At 40.1% G+C, this 26,900-nt stretch overlaps 1 protein-coding gene across 1 annotated transcript; it reads right to left on the reverse strand.

The window, feature by feature from the left end:
* POGLUT1 (protein O-glucosyltransferase 1) lies at positions 1 to 26,900 on the reverse strand. The gene is made up of 11 exons (XM_041721702.1): positions 26,741 to 26,900; positions 26,009 to 26,099; positions 24,146 to 24,289; positions 17,768 to 17,903; positions 15,124 to 15,245; positions 9,489 to 9,548; positions 7,515 to 7,614; positions 5,636 to 5,694; positions 4,577 to 4,744; positions 1,779 to 1,835; positions 1 to 1,285 (listed from the first exon to the last, which is right to left on the reverse strand). Exons 1-11 carry the CDS (start codon positions 26,823 to 26,825, stop codon positions 1,129 to 1,131), a joined length of 1,179 nt encoding a protein of 392 aa, XP_041577636.1. The 5' UTR covers positions 26,826 to 26,900; the 3' UTR covers positions 1 to 1,128.

A 26,900-nucleotide genomic window follows, 5' to 3' on the forward strand; every position in this document is an offset into this window, starting at 1 on the left:
TTTTCATTTAATATTTTTTCTTTATTTTTGACTGTGTTAGGGGAGCATCCTGAGCAATTAAGCTACTATCCAAATGTTTTTTTCAAAAAATGGAAAGTGGAAAGAAGGTACTCCAACATGGATTTGCACTGAAGTATCTTCTCCATCCTCAAGCTGGATGTCTAAGCTCCCAATGTAACATTTCAGAGGTGAAGACTCCTTGAGGTCACCACACACTCTGGAAGCTATGGACTACTGCTAATTTAAAGAGGAAAAATATTAAGGGTATGCAAGGAGTAAGGAAGAACTGGTTGGTGTTTTATGCACAGTTCCTTTGAAGAGTGAAGACTACTTCCTAAATTTATTAAGAGGTTTTGTTTTTGTTTTTAAATAGAGACCATAAAAACAAGTGTGTGAAGGCACAAAAGGGGAACTTGAAATCCAGTTGCAATAATTATTCATGCAACTGGCCCCTTTCTATGTGGCATTATAGAAACCTCCTGAGTACCAAAAAGCTTATGCTTTTACAAAAGAGAACTGCCATATCACTGCATGGCACAACTACTGCTTCCTTAGACCTTTCAGGAAATGATCCCCAAGAATTTTTCACAAACCCTATAGGGCTTCCTACATTAAAATACAGTGACAGAGATAAAACCTAGAATAACTGCAGAATTGTGGTGATGAAAAAAAAAAAAAGAATTGTGGTGATGAGTTGTACTAGTTCCAAATGATCAATTTTCTGCTCCAAATAATGGGACAAAGTACCATCCCATAGACACAGTTAATTTCACAGTGATAGACATACATGTATGGATGGTCTGAGGCACAAGCTGTGATTGGTCTTAAGAAAATAAAAAGTAGAACTGGGTTCAAAACCCATATCTTATGATTTCTGGTCCTTATTCAGCCAAAGCTTTGAGCTGCCTCAGGTCTGTATTATACACATTTTGGATCGTACTAGAGAGTTGCTCTGGGTGCAGCATGATAAGGAAAACCAGGTATTTGGCTTGATAAAAGTATTCAAGGTATCGAAACCAGGTATTTGGCTTGATAAAAGTATTCAAGGTATCGTGCCACATTCATGGTAAGCTTCTCACCACAGGCTGAGAGCTGCTGCCAGAGAGCACTGTGGTCTGATGATGATTACTAGAGTTCAGTTTTCAAAATTTTCAGAATAATCTGATCATAGCCTTTCCTTCTTGTTACATTATAGGACAGGAATTTAGAATATTCTGTCAACAGGCTCTCCCAGTAACAGGTGACGTCTTCCATCTGCAAGTGGTTCCTAATAAACTGGCTTCCCCTAGAGACAAAATTAACAAGAACATTTAAAGCACAGCATTTTATAATACTAATAGCTTACATGGGATTGTAATAGCTTACTTTGTGCTAAGCACTGTACAGAATTCTTATGCTTTATATGAATTCTTTTGATTCTCAGAGCCAAGCTTATAGCCAGCCTATCCACATACATGCACTTAGCAATAAAACTTATAAACTTAATATCTTTTTTCTTAAAAACAAACGTATAAGGAGTGAATGCTCAGAAATTCTGTACTTGTTTAATTACCTCAAAAATTTCAGTCTATTTCTATAAAGGATGGGCTTGGGACATATGCGAATGTGTGTATGCGAATGTGTGTTTTCCTCCAGAACAGCTTTAATTCTGATTATTTCTGTATAGTGAGGATGTACTCTACCTATCACCATGATAACAATATTCATATACCTTCAGCTAGAGCGCAAATTGGGGATGCTAAAGTAAAATAAAAAAAGGAAAAATGAACAGAACTTACCTTTCAGCAATTTCTTGAGCCACATCATCATTTGCTTTTACAAAATGCAACAACTCCCTAAAATTGAAATAATTATTAGACTTTAAAATATAGACCAAGCTAAGAAAAAAAGACTGTGTGTGTGTGTGTGTGTGTGTGTGTGTGTGTGTATATATATACATATATATATATATATATATATATATATATATATATATATATATATATATATATATACTGGCACAAAAACAGACAAGTAGATCAATGGAGCAGAATAGAGAACCCAGAAATGAACCCACAACTATATGGTCAATTAATCCTCAACAAAGCAGGAAAGAATATCCAATGGAAAAAAGACAGTCTCTTTAACAAATGGTATTGGGAAAACTGGACAGCCACATCAGAAGAATGAAATTGGACCACTTCCTACACCACACACAAAAATAAATTCAAAATGGAGGAAAGACCTAAATGTGAGACAGAAAATCCTAGAGGAGAACACAGGCAATAACCTCTTTGACCTTGGTATTGACCTTGGTATTTTGACCTTGAAAACCAGGTATTTGGCTTGATAAAAGTATTCAAGGTATCGTGCCACATTCACGGTAAGCTTACTTATTAGACACATTGCTGGATACAAGGGAAACAAAAGCAAAAATGAACTACTGGGACGTTGTCATCAAGATAAAAAGCTTCTGCACAGCAAAGGAAACCATCAACAAACTAAAAGACAGTTTACAGAATGGGAAAAGATATTTGCAAATGATCTGATAAAGGGTTAGTATCCAAAAGAACTCCAAACTCAACATCCCCCCCTCAAATAATCCAATTAAGAAATGGGCAGAAGACATGAGCAGACACTTTTCCAAAGAATTCCAATGGCTAACAGAGACATGCAAAGATGTTTAACATCATTCATCATCAAGGAAATTCTATCAAAACCATGATGAGATACCATCTCACACTTGTAAGAATGGATAAATAACAACACAAGAAAAAACAGGTGTTGGTGAGGATGTGGAGACGGGAAACTTCTTGCACTATTGGTAGGAATGCAAACTGGTACAGCCACTCTAGAAAACACTATGGGGGTTCCTCAAAAAGCTAAAAATAGGGGACACCTGAGTGGCTCAGCAGTTGAGTGTCTGCCTTCAGCTTGGGGCATGATCCTGGGGTCTGGGATCGAGTGCCACATTGGGCTTCCTGTGGGAAGCCTGCTTCTCCCTCTGCCTATGTCTCTGCCTCTCTCTGTGTCTCTCATGAAGAAATAAATAAAATCTTAAAAAAAAAAAAAAAAAGCTAAAAATAGAACTACCCTATAATCCAACAATTGCACTACTAGATATTTACCCAAAGGATACAAAAATACAGATTTGAAGGGGTACATGCAACCTAATGTTAATAGCAGCATTATCAACAATAGCCAAACTATGGAGAGGGCCCAAATGTCCATCAAGTGACAAATGGATAAAGAAGATGTGCTGTGTATATACAATGAAATATTATTCAGCCATCAAAAAGAATTAAATCTTGCCATCTGTAACTATGTGGATGGAACTAGAGTGTATTATGCTAAAGTGAAATAAGTCAGAGAAAGACAAAAACCATACGATCTCACTCATTTGTGGAATTTAAGAAAGAAAACAGATGAACATATCAGAAGGGGGAAAAGTAAAAAAGGAGTGTGGGAAACAAGCCATAGGTGACTCTTAATGACAGAGAACAAACTGAGAGCTGATGGAGGGAAGTGGGTAGGAGATGGGCTAGATGGGTGATGGGTATTGAAGAGGGCCTTGTGATAAGCACTGGGTGTTATATGTAACTGCTGAATCACTGAATTCTACTCCAGAAACCAATATTGCACTGTATGGTAACTAACAAAATTTAAATAATTAAAAATAAAAATAGAAACAGTTCCCTAAATTTGGAAAGAAAAAAAGAAAGACTATAGACCAAGATCTATGGTTAATCTCTAGATAGGTAGATAATGGATTCCTTCTTTTTTATATTTTTTAAGATTTTATTTATTCATTCATGAAAGACACAGAGGGAGGCAGAGACACAGGCAGAGAGAGAAGCAGGCTTCCTTCAGGGAGCCTGATGCAGGACTTGATTTCAGGACCCAGGGATCATGACCTGAGTTGAAGGCAGACGCTCAACCACTGAGCCATGCAGGTGCCTCGGATTATTTCTTTTTTAAAGCAAAGATATTAAAGTCCTCACAGGGCCAAAACAACAACAATATCAATAACAAAAGCTCATACATAGTCTAAAGGCAATCTGTTTATAGATTTGGGACATACTTGAGAGAATAGAGAAATGTTCAATGATACACATAAAAAATCAATAGTGATGAAGTTTCCCTTCTGTCTCTTGCTCTTGCCCCCAGAAGAGGGCATGGGGCTCGCATTCCTGGCCCCTTGCCCTATTCCTGGCCCCTTACCCTATCTCTTCTTAGCTCCTCCCATTACGTGAGAAAATTAGTCTCAGCTTCAGTGGTGTCAGTTCTCACATTGTATCTGAAAGTCTCTTTGACAATATAACAGCATCTAACATCCCTATCTTTAGTCTTTGAGAGATAAGAGCTTTTCCACTGCGTACTGTCTGAATGTTACATTTCAAAGTAGCATTACAGCACTTTTTCAAATTAAATCTCGCGTATAGCCTAGTTGAATAGCGGCACTATATATGCAAACCAAGTAAGAAAAAAAAATCTTTCAAGAGAAAAAGTCACCAGTTGTAAATGTCCTACATGGTCGGGGCCTGGGAGGCAGATTGTGGGCATCATTAGGCACTCTGCTTGGGGGAGAGCCACTCACTGGACATTGGAGAGATCTGTTTTGACTGGGATATAGTGAACCCATGGCTTCAGTTGTGGATAGAAGAATTCCAACCACTCATCACCAACATGGAAAACAAGTGAACCACACAGGAAGAGGTGTTTGAACCGGAAGCTTGCAGCTACACCTCGAAAATTAAATAGATACCTGGGAAAGAAAGAGCAAAATACACTTGATACTATACGTCTGCCACAAATATGATCTTTTTTTCTTTTTATTCCCCCCTCCTCTTCTCTCTTTTTATTATTCCTCTCCCTCCCTTTCTATTTTCAGCTTTCTAGGACACATCCATATGTCCCTGCAAGTTTCCAGGGCCTATTGCCTGTTTTAGGTAATGTCAGGGTGAGGGGAGCAAGGAGGATTCTTTCTCCAGACAGACCCAGATAGGGCCATGAGCTGGGTGCTAGACAGACATGTTAAGACTCAGATGGAGACAGTATCTTAGGGCTTTTGTACAAGATTTCCTGGGCCTAATCTCTTTAATTAGAGTCATGGCTCCCCAAAACCTTGTTTTTCCCATAAGGTACCCCACTGAAAGCCTCCGCTGTTCCCTGTTCCCTCTTTTTCTCAAGTTGGAAGAAGAGAACCAGGTATACACATCATCAACCTTCAAAGAAATACTCTCTGGAAAAAAGCTATCTTAGAACATTTTCTTTTCAGCATTTCTCATGTACCCCCATCTCCAGCTAGAGTTGTTTCTACCCTATACTTCCCACTGTGCAGTGTAATCAGCATTCACCTGAATTCCCCCACTTCCTCCTGCTAACCTGGTTTTACCTGCTCACCTAATCCTTAGTCCTGACATTGAATTATAATATTTCAGTTACATATGCCTTATTCGTTTTGAAATGTAAACCCTTATTAACTTGATACATCATCTAACTTCACCTCTTGGCTGGATGGGGTGTTGGAGAGAGGGAGTCCCACCACTCTGCTTACTAGCAGCAAGGTGGGTCCTAGTATTGAAGTTCTCCCCCAAAGTGAAGCTACTCCAGATGCAACAGGGAGACCAAGAGTCAGGAGTCCTGGAAGTCTTACTTGTATTTGCAGTGATCCACAAGATGGACATCCTTAGCAGCTGGCTTCCCCAAGGTATCCTTCAAGCAAAAAGAATGTTATTAGTATTGAGAGTGGTCGTATTGATAGAAGACCACTCACTGCAGCAAGCATTGTTAAGCATTCCATCAACATGACCTCATCTCAGTGCCCTGAATAAACACATTCAGAGACATTATTATCTCATTTTATAGATGAAGGAGTCATGGCCTTAAAAAGCTGGAGGGCCCTTGCTCAAGGTCATGTGTGCCTAAGTAAAGGAGCAAGGGTTTTAACTCAGGGCCTGTCTGATTTTAGAGGTTAAAGCTCTCAGAGCCACATGGATCCTTCTCTGTACTTAGAGGTCCTAACTTACAGCATGTTTCACTCTGTGTAAGTTATACATACAAGACGTTATGTGGTGGCTGGTGGGCTTAGAGGTGTAACCCACACACGATTTTGTTGGGGGTGCAAAGTACTTAGAAATAAAAATTCAAACCTTTGCCAACACTCATAGGTGGTAAGATATTTCTTACAAAAATCCAGATTTCCAACTTTTCTCATAAAAAGAAAAAAGAAGATCTGGTAAACTGGACTCCCAGTCCCTTGGCAGCAATCACTGGACCTCTAGCATTCTCTCTTGCTCACTCCTGTGGCCCTCAGGGGCATTTGAGTTTGAGACACCACCCCGCCCCCCGGCCTCCATCTGTATTCCAGCTACCCTGGCAGATGGTAAACGTCTTAGTGAGGGAAACAAGTCTTACTTGCTTTCCCAGCTTCCCACAGTAGAGGCTGTGCTGAATGGATACATTTTTTTCATATTATTTTTTAACAAAATTTCTTAAAATTTCATTTGCTCCTGTTCGATTAAAAGTATCAAATAATACATCTCAGATATGCTTAGTTTTCCCACAAGTTTAAAATTTTTTTCCTTATTATCCCCATATAGTATATGGAAATTTCAAATGAGGACTTTTAAGGCTTAAAGTTCTTTGAATAAAGCAGGAAGTCACAGAGGTTAAGAGAACAGAGATGAACTCCAACCTGAAGGAGCCAGTCATTGCTGGCTTCACCTTACAATTCACCTCTCTGAATCCCAATTCCTCCTTCTGACCTGGTTCTACCTGTTCATCTAAACCTTAGTCCTGGCATTGAGTTATAATATTTCAGTTTCATGTGCCTTATTAGTTTTGAAATGTAAACCCCTATTTTTAAACAAATGAAGATGCCTGGACATCCCCAGAGACTCTGATTCATTTGATTGATGTTTTTAAGCTCTCGGATTAGATTGTATAGTCAGGGTTGAGAACTAATAGTTTAAACCAGGGGCTGGCAAATTACAGCCCAGAGGCCAAATGCTGTGGCCCACTACTTGCTTCTGTATACAACCTATAAGCTAAGAGTATTTTATGTTTCTAGTCCTTGAAAATACCTAAGGAAGAATATTTATGACATGTGAAAATTACATGAAATTCAAATTTCCGTGCCGTAGATAAAGATTTACTAGAATATATCCAGGTTCATTCATTTATATATATTCTGCAGCTGCTTTCACCCTGTGACAGCAGAGATAAATAACTACAATAAGACCATACAATCCACAAAGCCTAAAATATTTACCATCTGGCCCTTTCCATAAAAAGTTGGTTCCTCTGGCTTAAACCTTCAAAGTGGTTAAAAACTACTACTCATAATATGGCCCAGAAGAGCAACGTGAATTTGAAAAATAATAATTTACATATATGCTAATACTAGTTTGTGGAACTTTCTCTACATTCCTCTACTGCTGAGAGAGAACCTAATCTGGAATTCTACCCAGGTGGCAATTTCTTTGAGTAGGAATGTTCCCTGCTATGATTCTATTCAGACAATTGGTGATTACTTTCATAGATTTCCAGGCTTGGTTTTTGGTGTATTCTGCGTCAACAAGTTTTGGATTTTTCCGAGATAGAAGAATGAGAGGATCTCGTTCTGGACTTGTCCTATAAAAGAAACATGTGATATAAAACAAGGTATCCTACACCATAATACTGTTCCCAATCTCTGAAAGGTAAGCAGTAATCGGATCAATGCAATGACCATACACATAGACAGATAATTTATTGGTTATTTTAACAGCAGAGAAAGGGTGTACTGGGCTCTGCAGCATATAGGTGTTCCTGGCTGTTCCCTACTTTACCTTTCAGGGACGGAGAGTATTGGGCCCTTTTTTGCTTGCATCTAATCTTTAAGATTATGTTGTTCTGGGGGCACTACAGGCATATTCCAGGGAATGAGTTCCCTTTTAGCAGGGTTCATGTAGCCTCTATAATCACTAGTACTCATAGCTGTGTGACTAGGTAAGCACCATGCCTCACCAAAATAGCTACACGACCTTTGTTGTTTGTGTACCATACAGTCTAGTATAATATTTAAATTAAAAAAAAAAAAACTAGAAGGCTTAAAAACCTGAAGATTATATGTAGAAAAAGTCCTAGTTATGGTCCAAGTAGCAGATGGTCTTAACATTTGAGGGGCCCTGGACCCCCTGTGGACCACCCTCTAGAAAAGTGTCCATATCCCCACATATTTTACAGGAAATCCTAGAACTCTTCAAGTCCACACATGGGTCCCAGGTTAAGAAGCTGTGATCCCAAGATCTGAGAATCAGAGACATTGATAAGGACCAGTAAGCAGTGGCTGCTGGGCCCATCTGCATTCTCAAGTTCACTGCCCAAGTAGAGGGTGTGCAAGGACTGACTAGGAAAATGATAAAACCCTTCTCCCTGTTTTGTTCATCTGTACAGCAGATATTAGTCATGTATCTGCATGCTAAGTACTGTTCTTGGCACATGGGATGTGGGTCTAAGCAACATGGAGAGGGTTCTTGCCCAACATTTCCCTCTCCCTCTTCCTCCCTTTCTCCCCTTTCTGTTTCCAGCAGTCTCAGTCTCTGCTCTCCACCACTATTTGGCAGCCAAATGGCCTCATGAAAAAGGCAGTCAGAGGTGCCAGGTAAGGGTCTGCCTTCAGCTCAGGTTATGATCTTGGGGCTACCTGATCAGTGGAGAATCTGCTTCTCCTTCTCCCTCTGCCCTCCCCACCTCCCTCCACTTGTTTTCTCTCTCTCTCTCTCTCTCTCTCAAATAAATGAATAAAATCTTTAAGAAAGAGAGAGAAAGGAAGAAAGGAAGAAAGGAAGAAAGGAAGAGAAGGAAGAGAAGGAAGAGAAGGAAGGAAGGAAGGAAGGAAGGAAGGGCAATCAGGATATCTGGTGATGGTTCCTGCTCTGCCGTTAACTAGCGGAGTGACTAGCATAAGGCCAGGTCTGAAGCTCCCTGCAGAAAACTGCATCTTTAAGGCAAGAGGACAACTCAGCTGTTCTCTTCAACATATACTCAATGCCTAATACACTCATGGCACTCTGTAAATACCTGTTGAAGGACTAGATGAATGAACTTTACTTCTTTCAGTTCCAGCTCAATTAAGAGTGATTTGGGTAAAGGGCGCCTGGGTGGCTCAAACAGTTAAGTGTCCCACTCTCGATTTCAGCTCAGGTCATGATCTCAGGGTTTTAAGATCAAGCCCTGAGTCAGGCTCTGTGCTGGGTGTGGAGCCTTCTTAAGATTCGCTCTCTCTCTCCATCTGCACCCCCTCCCCTGCTCACATGCACATGCTCTCGCTCTCTTAAAAAAAAAAAAAAGAAAAAGAAAAAAGTGATTTGGGCAAATAATCTGAGTTCTTCTCTAGTTTAAAATTCTATGATTCCACATTTGCTTTACTTCTTCTAGCTTTCTCCTTGAACTACAGTTTGTCACACACTCAAAATTACTTATATCTTACAAATATCTTGTAAAATATCAGAAAATACAGTCACCTTGATCCTCGGAAATATGCTGTAGAATTTTTCTTTTTCCATGGCCACTGTGCTGCTGACCTAAAAACAGATTTCAATTAGTTTCTATATTTTTCTCTTAACTATATGAGGATGTGTTTTAACCATTTCTTTTTTTTTTTTTAAGACTTTGTTTATTCATGAGAGACACACAGAGAGAGAGGCAGAGACACGAGCAGAGGGAGAAGCAGGCTCCATGCAGGGAGCCCGACGTGGGACTCGATCCTGAGTCTCCAGGATTACACCCTGAGCCAAAGGCAGATGCTCAACCACTGAGCCACCCAGGCGTCCCGTGTTTTAACCATTTCTGAAGATTAGTTCGGAGCTTTACATTTTTAAATAAGTCTGCCCCAGGCTCTCAAAGAAAAAGCCCTCAAAGACATTATATTCCCTTTTGTTGTTACTTCACTCCGGAGATGCTAGCCAATAATCTACAATCCATAGCTCCATTAATAAGTTAATAATACTGAAAGAAAAGTTCCCAGGGCACTTATGTAGCTCAGTCAGTTGAGCATCTGACTCCTGATTTCAGCTCAGGTCATGATCTCAGGATCCTGAGACTCAGCCCCACATCAGGCTCCTTGCTCAGCAGGGAGTCTGCTTGAGATTCTCTCCCTCTCCCCCTGCTCAGGCACAAGCATGCACATGTGCACTCTCTAAATAAATAAATAAAATCTCTTAAAAAATTTCCCAAGCTCTAAATGACATGTTTAGAGCTGTTAAATGCAATACAATGAAGATTTCTTCTCTACTTTAAGTAGAGTGCTGCTACTGATAAATTTAACAGGCAAAGAGAACTGCAAAAAAAAAAAAAAAATCAGAAATTGATTTAAGGGGAAGAAAACAAATCACTCCTTGACTTCGTGTTTTGGATACACAGGCAGTATCACCAGAAATTTGTCTGATATTGCAAAGCACCCTGATATTCTTGAGACTGTACTAAGTGCTCCACCAAGTCCCTGAAACTGAGATCTCAGTACACATTTCCATGACCAGCTTTCCTTGCTGAAACTGCTAGCTGACAGATGCATCATTTTTAACTTCCTTTGTAGGAACCCTGCACAGAAGTTGCACAGTCTCTTCCTTTGAAAAAGGAGGGGAAGGGCTGAACTGGAGTTAATGAGAGATTGGTAGGCTATTTACCATAATGGAGTGACTTAGGATATAATAAAGTTTTTAGGTACAGATGACCATCACTCATTTTCTCTCAGCTGAGAGCACTGTTCATTTTCCTGGCCTGTCTTAGAACTCTTTTTTTTCATGGATCATCTTTATCAGACTCCCCAGTCCAAGACCAGAACTCTTTGTCATTGTGTCCTACACTCCCTTTGACCAAAATAGAAACACACCATAACCCCAGTTTATTTTTGTTTTATGGGGTTGTAATTTTTTTTAATATAAAGAATGATATATCCTCATTATAAAAAATTCTAAGGGAGAAGCATAAAGTAAAACTAGAAAAAAAAATCATCTGGAACTTTCCCAATCTGTAGATAACCACTTTTAGCAATTTAACGTTTCCATGAAGAATTTCCTTCCAATCATCTCTCCACATCTGTGGTTCTCAACTGGTGTTGATTTTGCCCCTTTCTCCTAGAAGACATTTGGCCATGACTGTAGACATTTTTCACTGTCACTGCTGGTGGATGGCTACTGGCATTTAGTGACATTAAGACCAAGGACAAGCCCTGTACAACAAAGAATGTCCCAGCCCAAAATGTCAAACCTTGCTCTATATAACAGGGATCATATACATATGATACAACCTCTTTAAGTGGGTTTTATTAACCCTACTTTACTGTTGAGTTTACAGAGAGGCTAAGCAGTTTGCCCAGAATACCTGTTTTTAAGCCTTATACTACCTGAACTTCACATTCATGTACAATATTGCATTTTGTAGCCATGTCATAATTTACTTCATTACTTATTCATTGGCTTTTAAAAAGTTTCCAACTTCCTGCTTTAAGAAACAACACAGTCATGAACATCTTCACGTACACATCTTAACATACTTGTCTAATTAACTGTTCAGGATAAATTCTAGAAGTGAAATGGCTAAGTCAAAGATATACACATTTTATATTTTGATATATATTGCCAAACTACCTAATAAAAAAAGTATAAATTTACAATTTTGAGTATCAATGTCCTTGGTCCCTGGGAAAGCTGTATTTAATATTCACAGACTTGTACCATCTCTGTTTTCCCTCTCCCTCATTCTTTCTATTTACTTGCCCCTCAAAAGACCTATGTTAGGACTTTTTTCCCTACGCAAGTGCTAAAAGTAACATGCTGGTGCTGACTCAGACCTCTTTTATCACCACCCTGTGACAGTAAAGACCAAAATCTTTAAATCAACAGAAACACTGAATTCTTCTACAGAGTAAAAAATAAGTCAGTGGGGACAAACTCCAAAAAGATTAGAAAAATAGAAGGCAGGTTTCAATGCAGATAAACAAGCAGATTATTAAAGTTTCAAATTATTTATTTTTTAAATTTTTATTTATTTATGATAGTCACAGAGAGAGAAAGAGAGAGAGGCAGAGACACAGGCAGAGGGAGAAATAGGCTCCATGCACCAGGAGCCCGATGTGGGATTCGATCCCGGGTCTCCAGGATCGCGCCCTGGGCCAAAGGCAGGCGCCAAACTGCTGCGCCACCCAGGGATCCCTAAAGTTTCAAATTAAATGAAATTACATGGCTAGAGCTTCTGAATGGAGGGCTCTAAACAATAAAATTGTAATTCTGTTATCATACTTTTTCTTTTTAAGATTTTATTTATTTGAGAAACAGAAAGAGACCACAAGCAGAGGAGGGGGCAGAGGGAGACGGAGAAACAGACTCTCCACTGAGCAAGGAGCTCGATTCCAGGACCCTGAGATCATGATCTGAGCTGAAGGTATATACTTAACCTACTGAGCTGCCCAGGCACCCCATTAAATAAATTCAACTGAAGAATAAGATGGGATGGTATCAAAAGAAAGATATGTTCTTATAAACTTAGATTTTAAAACATATCTATCTCCCTAAAAATTGCTTAGTAGTTTAGAAGGCAGAATGGGGGTGGTGGTGCAGAGAACAGTAACTACACAGTGGAGGAATGGTAACACTATGACCAGGTGATCAAAATTAACATCTCTAAGGAGGCATGGATGGACGCAAATCACTTAAGTATTCAGACCAAGGGTACATAAGCTGAATTTAATCATGAGGAAACAGACAAAACCAAACTGAAGAACATTCTATAAAATGAGCAGCCTATATTCTTCAAAATGTCAATGTTATAAAAGAGAAAGAGACTGAAGAGCTGTTCCAGATCACAGGAGATTAAACAGACATGACCACTAAATGCCACATATGACTGTATCCTGTACTGGAGGTAGAATGTGCCATATATGATATTATCAATATAATTAAATGTTGTACAAATATTGTTTCCTGAATTTGATCATTGTAGCATGGTTATAAAAGAGAATATCCTTGCTTTTAGGAAATACACACTAATATTTTAAGATGTACAGGGTCATAAGGTGTGTAACATACTTTCAAATAGTCCAGAAAACAAGAAATGGTTCATATATCACATATGCAGCCTAAAAGTCTGTCACAGAAAATAATGAGGTAAATTATTATCCACACAAAGTAATATCATGCAACTGATAAAAATAATCTTCCATATGCAAAGATTTCTAAGACACATTAGTAAGTTGGTGGGAAAGTTGCCAATGTTAAACATATATTTTTATGAGCATGTATAGGTGTCATAATCAGAAAAAAAAAAAAGCTTGTTTTTAAAGATTTAAGAGACAGAGTAGGGGGCACCTAGGTGGCTCAGTCAGTTGATGTCTAACTCTTGACTTCAGCTCAGGCCATGATTTCAGGATCATGAGGTTAAGATCCTTATTGGGCTCAGCGCTCAGCACAAAACTTGCTTAAGATTCTCTCCCTGACCTTCTGCCCCTCCCGCTGACCTACCCCATGCTCCTTCTAAAACAACAACAGGGATCCCTGGGTGGCTCAACGGTTTAGCGCTGCCTTTGGCCCAGGGCGTGATCCTGGGGTCCCGGGATTGAGTCCCGCGTCGGGCTCCCTGCATGGAGCCTGCTTCTCCCTCTGCCTGTGTCTCTGCCTCTCTCTGTGTGTCTCTCATGAATAAAATCTTAAAAAAAAAGACAAAACAACAACAACAAAGTAGATGGATAGCGGGTCAAAAAAGAGCTATAAAAAGGAAGAGTGTGAAAAGGGTATTTGCAAGGAAAAAAAGGATTAGATAATTAAGGCCAAGAATAACTTGAAGAAAGGCAGTTTAAAGACCTTTTGATTTTTCCCTTTCAAATGTTTAAAACCAAAAGCTACATAGAAAATGATGGTATCAATGACTAGAGAGCATGGGTGAGGTTAACTGGTAGTGTGGAGAGAGTAATGCACTTGGACACCTGGACTTTAGGCCTAGATTGGTTCCTGACCTTAACCAAGTCACTCAATTTCTCTGGGCCTTCATTTCCAGAGTTGAAAAGGACAATTTCCGGTTCTAGTTCTATGAAGTATGAAACAAAGTATCTTAAAAAATAATAATTTTGGGGGCTCCTGGGTGGCTCAGTTGGTTAAGCATCTGATTTTGGCTGAGGTCATGATCTTAGGGTCCTAGGACCAAGACCCCACACTGAGCTCCATGCTGAGTGGGAAGTCTGCTTCTGCCTCTCCCTCTGCTCCTTCCCTCAGCTCATGCTTGCACTCTCTCTCTTCTTCTCTCTTAAATTAGTAAAATATTTTAAAAAATAAATTTCAAAATACATCTACTGGATAATAGCCTCATTTTTTAACCCAGTAGCTCTAAATGCCATTGAGGACTGCACCCCTACATGTTTCTTCAGGAAAGGGATATTCTTTTTGTCCCCTTTGAATCTCCAGCCACATGTGGTACAGGTGATAGATATTTGTGGAAATAAAGCTGAATTAAATTTTTGCTTTCCCAATACCTGAGAGAAGACCTATAAAGGCTGTATTTTTTAGAAGTATGCTAATTAGGTACCAATGTTGATTGAATCATTAATGTAAAATGTAGCTACGTAAGAAATACCTCAGCTTGGATGTCCTGGACAATCTAAATTCTGAAATGATAACAGATAGAGTCAACAGGCCCAGGCAGGTCTCCGTTGTGAATCAGCTCGTACTAGAGATACCTGTAAGGATGTTTATGCCCTCCCCATCCCCACACCTCAAGGACTTAGCTCTAAATTTTAAAGTACATTTATGTTCCTCCAAGTAATTCTCTATTCTCCCTCACAACATGTTTTTTTTTTTCTAATTATGAAAGGAATTCATAAAAATACAGGAATCTTAAAATTACAGAAAAATTTAAAGAAGAAAAGAAAGGGTTCTCATAATCCTTTCAACAAAGGCATTGCTGATACTTTAGGGTAGGTTCTTCTGTTCTTTTCCCATGGATATGTAAATATGTAAATACACATTCAAAATTGCTTATGCTGTAAGTAGTTTTTCTTTTGTTTTTAACTTAAAAGTTAATCATTTTAAAGTAAGTAATTATGTGTGTCCTACTGTTTATTTGAAGAAGACTAACAAAGAAGGACAAATAAAACCTCTCTAAAGGACCTACCTTACCAGATCTTCTCTGAAGAGATCCCACCGTCCAAGTCCTGTAGGATAAATTGGCCAAACAGCGGGTCCCCCTTCCCAAAATGTCCAAGCAGGATACATGATATCATGGTACTCTGATGTCTTCAACAGAAACAGAAAGGTTATTCTAAATCAGTCTCAGGACAGAGAGGAGAGACAAACTACAGTCATACCATAAGATCTGGACAAAAGTGTTACATCTTCTTTGTGTTACATCTCCACAGACATATTTTCCTTAGTCTACAAAGTCTAGACTCCAGACATTAAAAGGCAAGTTAGACCATGGGTTAAAATTCACAGGCTCAGTGAATCCAGTTACTCAAAGTTCTTTTTTTCTAGAGGACAGTACACTGTTAGGGTACTTACTTTAAGGAAATAAAATATCTAACTCCGAATGATCACAGAGCTCTCTCATCTTTCAACTGCTGTTATACTTGGAGTGTATGCTGTCTTACCAGTTCCTGATTATTTCCTAGATGGGTCTTTTGAGAGCAAGAATCACAGTGCAATGGTTAAAAGCATGGCCTTTTTTTTTCTTTTTTAAGATTTTATTTATTTATTCATAAGAGACACACACACACACAGAGAGAAAGAGAGGCAGAGACACAGGCTGAGGGAGAAGCAGGCTCCATGCAGAGAGCCTGACATGGGACTCGATCCCGGGACTCCAGGATCATGCCCTGGGCTGAAGGCAGGCGCTAAACCACTGAGCTACCCAGGGATCCCCAAAAAGCGTGGCCTCTGAAACAGATCATCTGAGTTTGAATGATGATTCTACCTCCTTCTAACTCCAGGGAAGTTAATTTTTTCTATGCCTCAGTTTCCTTATCTTTATGATGGGAAAAATAACATCAATAATATTACTTACCTGATAGGCTTGTTTTGAGCATTAAATGAGTTAGTACATGTGAAAAGCTTAGATCAGTGTTTGGTACATAGTATTTAATAAGTATTAATTACGATAATGTAACATTGTAGTACTGTGGAGCTCACACTGGTTGCTCAATTGATTTTGGGTTATTTGTTGATTGAGGCCAGAAGTGCTGGTGGGCAGAACTGGAGAAAGGGATATTATCCCACATCTTTAAAAAAAAGTTTAAAACCATTTGTTCCCTTTTTATGGTTTCTTCTGCTAAAATTCTGGCCACTGGGGCAGCCCGCGTGGCTCAGTGGTTTAGTGCAGCCTGCAGCCCAGGGCCTGATCCTGGAGTCCCGGGATCAAGTCCCACATCCGGCTCCCTGCATGGAGCCTGCTTCTCCCTCTGCCTATGTCTCTGCCTCTCTGTCTCTCTCTGTATCTCTCATAAATAGATAAATAAAATCTTTAAAAAAAAATTCTGGCCACTGATAAACCTCTAACTCTTTGGTTTCTTCACTGGAATTACACATACAATATGCTGTTTGCCTTTTCTCAAATACTTTTAAAAAACGGTATGTGATTCATCAAGCAGCTCAGACATAACAGCTGCTCAACAGAAGCTGAACAATTCCTATAAAGTTGAAAGACTAAAATCCCTCTCTAGGGCCTGGGAGTCACTGATCAAAAAAAAAAAAGGAGAGAAGTAAAGATGAAAGGAAAGTTAGAATACTGAATAGTGATGGTCATACTTTGCCATCCACCAAAACAACAAATAAATAACAAACATAAAGTCCTTACTGACTTACATGGGAGCCTCTATCTGTTCTTCTGGGAGGGTTTTATGATAAACGAGACCAAGCACTTTTGAGAAATGAGGCTTAAACCATGGGAAATGCAACACCAATGTGGTCTCAGCCCACTTGCAACACAGGAAATAACCAAGTCTAGAGAGAAAGTAAACTGTGATAAAGAAAAAGTGCAGATAAAAGTTTCCTCTTTGGAGAAACCAAATCAGATGGTGTTCCTTTTCTCAAAGTCCATAGGGTTTTCCTAAACCCACACTTCCCCCATAGAATCTTCCATTCATTCTCTTTGAGCTCCCCCCGCCCCCAAATCCCGTCTAGTCTCTGGGGAACCAAGGCCCATCCCTGCCAATACCTGAACACTGAGAAGATATTAACTGTCCCAAGTTTTCCAAGTCCAGAAGTATGAGCTAGTACTCCTATTCCTCCACAACTAGACCCTCTCACATATCCTTCTTGGATATCCCAGACCTATCTCCTCAGTGCACTGCTCAGGCACAAACTGTACAGAGTTATCTACCACCTTCAGTTTTACAATTAGCCATGTGAAGCCCCTGGGATAGACTGACAGGACAGATAGGACTATGTATGTATGTGTGTGTGTGTGTGAACTCAACAAATATTTTTTGAACAAAGGTGTTCCCTAACTAAAAGCCCATGAGCTACTCTCCCACACTCCACAGGATCTCTGAACCTTGCCTTCAATGTCCTATAGGTTCTTCGGGCCTCCATCATTCTCTACCCTTCATCCCAAGCCCTATAGACACTTAAGCTATCTTACATTATCCATTTCCTCAGTCATTGCTCAGCCACTGTGAAACTAAGAGGGACACAGAACAATTCCTGGAACCCAGGTCTCATCCTTACCATTACCCATCAAACTCTGACACAGAACAGTTATCTCCTACTCATACTCTAGAGGATCACCCTCCATCTCCCCATACAATTCTCCCTATACTTACCTTACTGAAGGAGAAGACTGGAATGGCAGGCTCCATCCATTTAGGAATCTGAGGATAATCTCGTACATTGATCACCATCTCCATGTCAGGGAGGCGCCCAATAACTTCCAAAATAAAGTGTTCAACACCACTACACCTGTCAGCCAGAAATACCACAAAATTCACCAGACCAGTGCCTCCTATAGAACAAAATAGGGTCTCATTCCTATTTTGAAAGCTAGTGTTCAGATAGGTCGTCAGCCTACTGCAAAATTTCCTGAAAGCAACACTTCTAAAAGGACCTTTTTTACTCTTTTATAATGTACGAGTTATTTTCCTAGCTAACTGCTCCCTCTTACAATACTTAACGAAATTTTCCAATTAGATTGTAAGTTTGAAGGATGTATTAATACTACTCCTACCACCTCTTCTCTATCCATTCCTAGTTTTTTTTTAAGTTTCCCTTTTTGTTTAATTAGTAAGCAAGATACAAATTTTGACAGGAACTGGAAAAAGCTAATTCTCTAATTGTATCCCTTAGGCTTTGCTTCTAACAATGATATTCTTTTATTTCTACCATAATTAAGTCTCATAATTTAGGAAGAAAGATAAGAAAACTTTTATTGCCTTCAACTTAAGTACAGAACAGTATCAAAATCAGTTATGCAAGCCAGAAAAAGAGTGTACGTATACAATCATGGAAACCATAATACAGGCATGCTTCAGAGGTACTGCAGGTTTGGTTCCAGACCACCACAATCAAGTAACTATTGCAATAAAACAAGTCAAGTGAATTTTTTGGTTTCCAAGTTCATATATAAGTTATGCTTATACTATACTGGGGTCTATTAAATGTTCAGTAATAGCATTACATCTAAAAAAAAATGTGTACCTTATTTAAAGATACCTTATTGCTAAAAAATGCTAACAATCATCTGGACCTTCAATGAATTGTAATCACTAATCACACATCACCATAACAAATATAATAATAATAATAAAATTTGAAATACTGAAAGAATCAGTAAAATGTGACACAGAGACATGAAGTAAACAAATGCTGTTAGAAAAATGCCACCGATAGACTCGTCTGACACAGAGTTGCCACAAAACTTCAATTTGTCAAAAAAAAAAAAATGCAGTGTCTGCAAAACGTAATAAAGCAAAGCAACAATAGAACAAGGTATGCCCATATAGCTTTCTGGCTCAGAGCGTGATCCCAGGGTCCCAGGATCAAGTCCCACATTGGGCTCCCTGTGGGGAGTCTGCTTCGCCCTCTGCCTATGTCTCTGCCCTCCTCTCTCTCTCTCTGTGTCTTTCATGAATAAATAAATAAAATATTTTAAAAAATAATTTCATTTATATAAAACTCTAAAAAATAACCCATAATGACAGAAAATGCCCAACACTGGTTACGGGAGCAACAAGAAAAGGCTGGGGTAAAAGGATAGTACGGCAGGGAGGGGTAGGGAAGAGGGATTGCAAAAGAGGCCCAAGGAAACTTTTGGGAGTGACAGATATGTTCATTATCTTTGTGTATATATACATCAAACCTTATCAAATTGTAATTGCATCATAAGGAATAAAATACTCAGTAATAAATTTAACCAATAAGGTAGAAGACCTGTACTCTGAAAACTTTAAGATACTGATCGAAGAAATTTAAGATGATACAAATTAGTGGAAAGATATACCATGTTCATAGATTGGCATAATTAATATTGATAAAGTGTCCATGCTACCCAAAGTAATCTACATATTCAATGCCTCTATCAAAATACCAATAGCATTTTTCATAGAACTAGCACAAATAATCCTATAATTTTTATAGAACCACAAAAGACTGTGGATGCCAAAGCAATCTTGAGAAGGAAGAACAAAACTGGAGGTACCATAATCCCAGGTTGTTTTTTTTTAAAGATTTTATTTATTTATTCATGAAAGACACACAGAGCCAAGTTTTGAACTATACTACAAAGCAATGATAATCAAGAGAGTATGGCACTGGCACAAAAATAAATACAGAGAATACCAGAACAGAATAAGAAATAAACCCACACTTGCAAGGTCAATCAATTTATGACAGGAGGCAAGAATATACAATGGAGAAAAAATAGCCTCTTCAATAATTGGTGTTGGGAAAACTTGACCACTACATGCAAAAGAATGAAAATGAACCACTTTCTTACACCATATACCAAAAAAAAAAAAAAAAAACACCCAAAAATGGATTAAAGATCTAAGTGCAAGACCTGAAACTGTAAAACTCCTAAAAGAAAACAGGCAGTAAACTCTTGGACATTGGTCTTAACACTATTTTTTTTAGATGTGTCTCCTCAGGGGAGGGCATCAAGAGCAAAAATAAACTACTGGGACTATATTAAATGAAAAGCTTTTGTACAGTGAAGGAAACAACAAAACAAAAAGGCAACATACTAAATGGGAGAAGATACTTCCAAATGATATATCTGGTAAAGGGTAAATATCAAAAACAATAAAGAACTCATATAACTCAACACCAATAAAACAAATAATTCAGTAAAACAAATAATTCAGTAAAAAAAAATGGGCAGAGGACATGAATAAACATATTCCAAAGAAGATGTACAGATGGCCAACAAACACATGAAAAGATAGTCAACATCACTAAATCAAAACCACAATGAGATAGCATCATCTTACACCAATCACAATGCTTATTATGAAAAAGATAGGAAATAATAAATTTGGCAAGGATGTGAGGAGAAGAGAACCCTCGTGCACTGTTGGGGCAAATGAAAATTGGTGCAGCCACTGTAGAAAACAGTATGGGGGTTCCTCAAAAAAATTAAAAATAGAAATACCTTATGATTTGGTAATTCTGTTTTTAAGAGGTACTTATCCAAAGAAAAAAATACTAATTTGCAAAGATATATACACCCCTATGTTTACTGTAGCATTATTTACAATTGTGTATGTATGGAAGCAACCTAAGTGTCCATCAATAGATGAGTAAAGATGTGAAATACATACACACACACACACATACACACACACACACACACACACACACACACACGAATATTAGCCATAAAAAAGAACAGGATCTTGACATTTGTGACAACATGGATGGGCCCAGAGAGTATTATGTTAAGTAAGATAAGTCAGAGAAAAACAAATACCATACATAAAAAAATGTAATAAATAGATAAATCCATATGATTTCACTTACATGTGGAATCTAGAAAACAAATGAATAAAACAAAAAGCAAAATCAGACCCATAAGAACAGAGATACTTGCCAAAGCAAAAGGAGGTAAGAGGATAGACAAAAGATATGGGCTTTCAATTATGGAATGTATAGGTCATGAGGATAAAAACTACAGAACAGAGAATAGAGTCAATGGTATTGTAATAGTGTTGTATGGTTACAGACAATAACTACACTTGTAGTTAGCATAGCATAGCATATAATAGTAGTCCAGAATCACTAAGGTAACCTTGTGTGTCATCTATGCTTCAATAAAAAAAAAGTCAGTGTGATGAAAAGTATAACATAAGGAATATACTCAATAATACTGTAATCACTTTGTATGGTGACAGATGGTAACTACATGCATCATGGTAAACATTTTGTAATGCATATACATGTTGAATCACTATGTTGTATGCTTGAAACTAATATTATATGTCAACTATACTTCCATTAAAAATAAATTTTCAAAAAGATAATGAACATAAACTTATCAAGTTGTATACTTTAAGTATGTGCAGTTTATGTCAGCCATATTTCACTAAAGTCATTATTTTAAAAATATCATTTTCCATCTTTGAAATGACATGTTTCCAGTCATTTAATTAAATGGAGCTCTAGTTCCTAAGCAAAATTTCTCAGCTCATCCCTGAAATACTTAATTTATACTTTAGCTTGTTTAGAATAAAAATTTTTAAATGCCATGTAGTTTTCTCCAACTGGGTGAATTAAAAGGATCTAGACCTAGAAAGATACTAGGGGACCCCTGGGTGGCTCAGCAGTTGAGTGTCTGCCTTTGGTTCAGGGCGTGATCCTGGGGTCCCGGGATCAATTCCCACAATGGGCTCCCTGTATGGAGCCTGCTTCTCCTTCTGCCTGTGTCTCTGCCTCAATCTGTGTGTATCTCATGAATAAATAAATAAAATCTTTAAAAAAAGAAAGATACTATTTTTGGCTAGATGGGAATCTGAGATATTATTCAACTATATCCATTTCATTAGGGACACTGGTTCCGAATATTTCACTTTGTTTCTTTTTTGCTCAACTCTGTTTCCTTGGTTGTGCATGCAGTTCGGACAGGGAACTTTCCATGCATTTCATATATATATATACACACACTATTTTATTGTCAATAAAAGGTCTGTACTTCCTTACAAACATTTCTAAGAGCTCATGATTCTGACCAAAATGCTATAAGGTCTGGAACGAGAGGTATGTGCCCTTCAGAAACTTTGAATGTATTTAACTTCATCTGAAAATTGCTCAGCTAACTATTAAACATAAAGTAAGCTTTCAAAGTCTAACAATGTCTATACTTATATTTTCTTTCTCATTTGTAGAAATCAAAAATTCCTCTACACTCATAATTTGTAAAGCCTCTCTTACTGTCCCAAATAATGTAACAAATATTTGTTTAAGGGCAGCCTGGGTGGCTCAGTGGTTCAGTGCTGCCTTCAGCTCAGGGCGTGATCCTGGAGTCCCGGGATCGAGTCCCACATTGGGCTCCCTGCATGGAGCCTGCTTCTCCCTCTGCCTGTGTCTCTGCCTCTGTGTGTTTGTGTGTGTGTCTCTCTCTCATGAATAAATAAAATCTTTTAAAAAAAATATCTGTTTAAAATACCTATAAGAATGCCTGGGTGGCTCAATGGGTTGAGTGTCTGCCTTTGGCCCAGATCATGATCTCTGGGTCCTGGGATGGAGCCCCGAATTCAGCTTCCTGCTCAGCAGTGAGTCTGCCTCTCTCACTCTCTCCCTCTACCCCTCCCCACTGCTTGTTCTCTCTCTCTCTCTCTCAAGTAAATAAATAAAATCTTTAAAAAAAATAAGATAAAATACCTCAATAATCTTCCCCACGTACCACCTTATTTGCCCCTGACACTTGATAATAAAAGTATAATTGTGATTACTTCACAGTAGGACACTGTGATTTTTAATTTTTTTGTTGTTGTTTTTATATACTTTTGATAATGAAAATGTAGTAATTTGTAATAAAGTTATTAAGAATCATTCTTATGTTCATATGGATGGATGCTATTTGCAATACTGCTCATTTACTTTTTAAAAAAACATTTTATTTATTTAAGAGAGAGAGCGCATGCGTATGCAAGTGCACATGAGCAGAGGGGAGGGGCAGAGGAAGAAGAAGCAGACTCCCTGATGAGGGGGGAGCCTGACATGGGACTTGATCCCAGGGTTCTGGGATCATGACCTAAGCTGAAGGCAGATGCTTACCTGACTGAGCCACCCAGGTGCCCTTCATTCACTTTACTTTTAATGACAGAATAGAGATTAGAAAGAAGATCTTAGGCAGGAGAATAACTATGGCCTCCGAATTTTTGTACTTTGTAATTTTATAAAGATTTGAGTTAAAAAAAAAAAAAAGTCTTCTAAAAGGGATGTTTCTCATCTGTTGTATAAACATATAATGCTACCTAAATCCAATTTCCAGGCTCAGTCCATGACCTTTCCCCAATGGGCTCCAGCCCTCAGCCCACTAATGTTACCTCAGCTCCCACACCTTACTGGCTAGTGTAGCTTGCATAATCTTCAGCTTCAGTTACTCTTGACTTTCCGCCACCTCTCTTCAAATACCAAGAGCTAGAACGATACTTGGCCTGTGATGAACACTCAGTACCGCTCCTCGAGCCTAGCTCACTCCCTTCAGGTCTTATCAGCCTGTACCCTGCAGCTTCTATATCTGGGGAAAGATGAGTAGTGCAGAGCTACAGCCAGTACAACCAGCGATGTGCCCAAGCCTTAAGAAGGAGGACGAGATAGACGTTAATATGGGAGAAAGGGAGTTGGCAAAAAAAATCCCCAAGAAGAGCTTGTCACTATTTTGTATTCTCTTTGAAACGTGAAGAGAGACTCATTGATGGATCCCTTTAATTAATTTCTCTACAAGAACAGTATCAAGTAAGCCCATATATAAGAAGATAAGAAGAGGGCAGCCCGAGTGGCTCAGTGGTTTAGCGCCTGCCTTCAGCCCAGGGCATGATCCTAGAGTCCCAGGATCGAGTTCCACATCAGGCTCCCTGCATGGAGCCTGCCTCTCCCTCTGCCTGTACTTCTGCTTCTCTCTGTCTCTCGTGAATAAATAAATAAAATCTTTTTTTAAAAAGATTAAAAACAAAGATCAGAAGATATATCTATCTCATAACTCTTACCTTGAAGGGAACATGCAGTCATTTTCTCGGTATAGTCTGTTCTTAATGATCTGATAGTGGGTCCCTAGTTTCCGTCTGACTACCTCTGCCATCATCTTCCTGGAGATACCTCCTCGGAAAGGAGTCAGATCCTCTTCTATGACCCTGGGAAAGAAAGTGAATCATCAAGGAAAGCAGGTCAAGAAAGCGGTACCATTCCACCTACTACCTATCTATGGGTTTAGATTTAGTATTAGAAAACACCGTACCCCAGGGAAAGAATAGAGGGCAGGAATGAGCAACATTTCCCCCAGAAGCACATAGGTAATCTAAACTAAAACAATAAAGCCACAAAGAGGAAAAAGCAAGTCAATTTCTCTTCTTCCTCTCTCCATTTGGATTGTCTGCCCTCTGATTGATGCAATTTCTCCTTTGATACTCCCACAACACACCAATGTGCTCCTAGTCACCGCAGTCCCACTGATCTCCTCTTCTCTCAATTCCACAGAAGGTATGATTTATGACTTAGAGTCTGACACTGTCTGATGCCCTTGGTCTCAGACTGACACCCCTATTCTGGTCTGTCTGGCCCCCACTCACCTCACACAGAACCTGACAGTAGTCACCAGCAATTATACTATTTTGTATCCCTTTTAAAGTTCAGTGCGCAGTTAGTTTTCAATAAGTGTCATAAGCATTAGGTGAATTTTTTGAGGAATCCTAGAATGACACACGAGGAACTCAAGGGCCCAGCTATTTAGCTGATGAGGAATCTAGGACCCAGAGAACTTAAGTGACTTGCCACATGGATAATCAGTGGGAGATCTGCAACTAGACCCCAAGACTTTTTTTTTTTTTAAGATTTTATTTATTTATTCTTGAGAGGCAGAGAGAGAGAAGCAGAGACACAGGCAGAGGGAGGAGCAGGCTCCATGCAGGGAGCCTGATGCAGGACTCGATCCCAGGACCCCAGGATCATGCCCTAAGTTGAAGGTGGTGCTAAACCGCTGAGCCACTGGGGCTGCCCCCAAGGCTGCTTTCTTTTTTTATATATATATATTTTTTAATTTTTTATTTATTTATGATAGTCACGGGGGGGGGGGGCAGAGACATAGGCAGAAGGAGAAGCAGGCTCCATGCACCGGGAGCCCCACATGGGATTTGATCCCAGGTCTCCAGGATCGTGCCCTGGGCCAAAGGCAGGCGCCAAACCGCTGCGCCACCCAGGGATCCCCCAAGACTGCTTTCAAAGTCATGTCTCTACCACACTACCTTCTCAGCCATAACTCGCATACTTAAAAAATAACCAATAGGAAATTTATGATTGGGTCCATCTATAAATAGGCTCCTCCCTCTGACAATATTTACTGAGTACTTACTGAGGGCCAGCACCACCGATGCAACACTGATTAAAAGACCTAGGCCTTGGGATCCCTGGGTGGCGCAGCGGTTTGGCGCCTGCCTTTGGCCCAGGGCCCGATCCTGGAGACCCGGGATTGAATCCCGCGTCGGGCTCCCGGTGCATGGAGCCTGCTTCTCCCTCTGCCTGTGTCTCTGCCTCTCTCTCTCTCTCTGTGACTATCATAAATAAATAAAAATTAAAAAAAAAAAAAAAAAAAACCTAGGCCTTGACCTCAAGAAGCTTTCAGTCCAGTGTGGAACACCGACAAGGATGCACAGCTTCATTCCAAGCAGTGAGCAGCCTTGCTAAGACTACCTGGGCCTCTCCTATCCTACGGAAACCCACCACAGGAACTGTGCCTTTTATCAAGGCATGCTTGGTTCTCCCATCACTGTGACCCAGGTCTCCTGGGGTAATTTTAAGGGAATTCTTATGACAAGCACTAAACTCTCGAAAGACACTCATCGGAGACCAGAACTCACCCACGGTAGCAGCTGCAGTTTTGACTTGAACATGGTTCGTAATTCTCCAAAGACCTGTTAATTTGCTCAATGATCACTTTCCACCTTGAACCTTCAAGAAGCAAACGAGGGTTAACAGAATATCCTGAGCATTCTCCCTTGCTAGCAGCAGGAGGCATGCAGAGAGCCAAGAGAAGGCCAAAACCTGCAGACACCGAATCTTCCTATTCCACGGATGGGAAGGAAACGCCAGGAAGGATGCTTCCTGTAACTCGCCAGCTCTTGGGCCAAGTCGGCTTCTCTACTGAGCTAGTGGGTGTCCAACAAGTGGGGAAATGTCCCGGCCTGGCGTTCAGAGGACTGGGAATAAACCGGTGACATGCATTCTCCCCTTCTCCTAATCCAAGCGACCCCTATAAAGGGATCAATGAAAAGCCAGAGACGTGAGCTCTCCCTTCCCTCTCCGGTAATTCGCCGAGAACCCCGCACGCACGCGATTCAGGGGGGAGCGGTGTAGCCAGGCGCCGGCGACGCCCGCTGGGGTCCTCCCCTCCACCCAGATCCCTCAGGACGGGTGGGTCCCCGGGGTCCCTGCAGTACAAGCAGCGCCGCGCGGACGCGGTCGCTCAACGCTCCGAGGCGCCCGGTGCGCTCGGCCCAGCCCTGCGCCCAGCGGCCGCAGCATCAGCCGGCCGCACCGGGGACCCGGGGGGCGGGCCGGCGCCTCCAGACCGGACCGGACCCGGAGCCCACCTGACTCCTTCTGGCGGCCCGGCACTGGGGGCAGGAACAGCAGCAGCAGCCACAGCCCGAGCCGCGGGCGCGCCCACCGCTCCATCGCCCGCACGCCCCTGCGAGGCCCCGCGGCCGCGCGGGCGGAAAGGCAGCCCCGCACAAAGATGGCCCGGGCGGG

This window comes from Vulpes lagopus, chromosome 1, assembly GCF_018345385.1.
Source record: "Vulpes lagopus strain Blue_001 chromosome 1, ASM1834538v1, whole genome shotgun sequence".
NCBI lineage: Eukaryota > Metazoa > Chordata > Mammalia > Carnivora > Canidae > Vulpes > Vulpes lagopus.

What these genes read in the sequence shown, in the direction of transcription:
- POGLUT1 (XM_041721702.1), bottom strand. Translation starts at nt 26,825, where the DNA reads ATGGAGCGGTGGGCGCGCCCGCGGCTCGGGCTGTGGCTGCTGCTGCTG. An exon ending in AAGCCTGGAAATCTATGAAA is followed by an intron (nt 5,695 to 7,514) that starts GTAATCACCAAT and finishes TTTTGCTTGAAG; the next exon opens with GATACCTTGGGGAAGCCAGC. An exon ending in ACAGATCTCTCCAATGTCCA is followed by an intron (nt 1,836 to 4,576) that starts GTGAGTGGCTCT and finishes TTTCAATTTTAG; the next exon opens with GGAGTTGTTGCATTTTGTAA.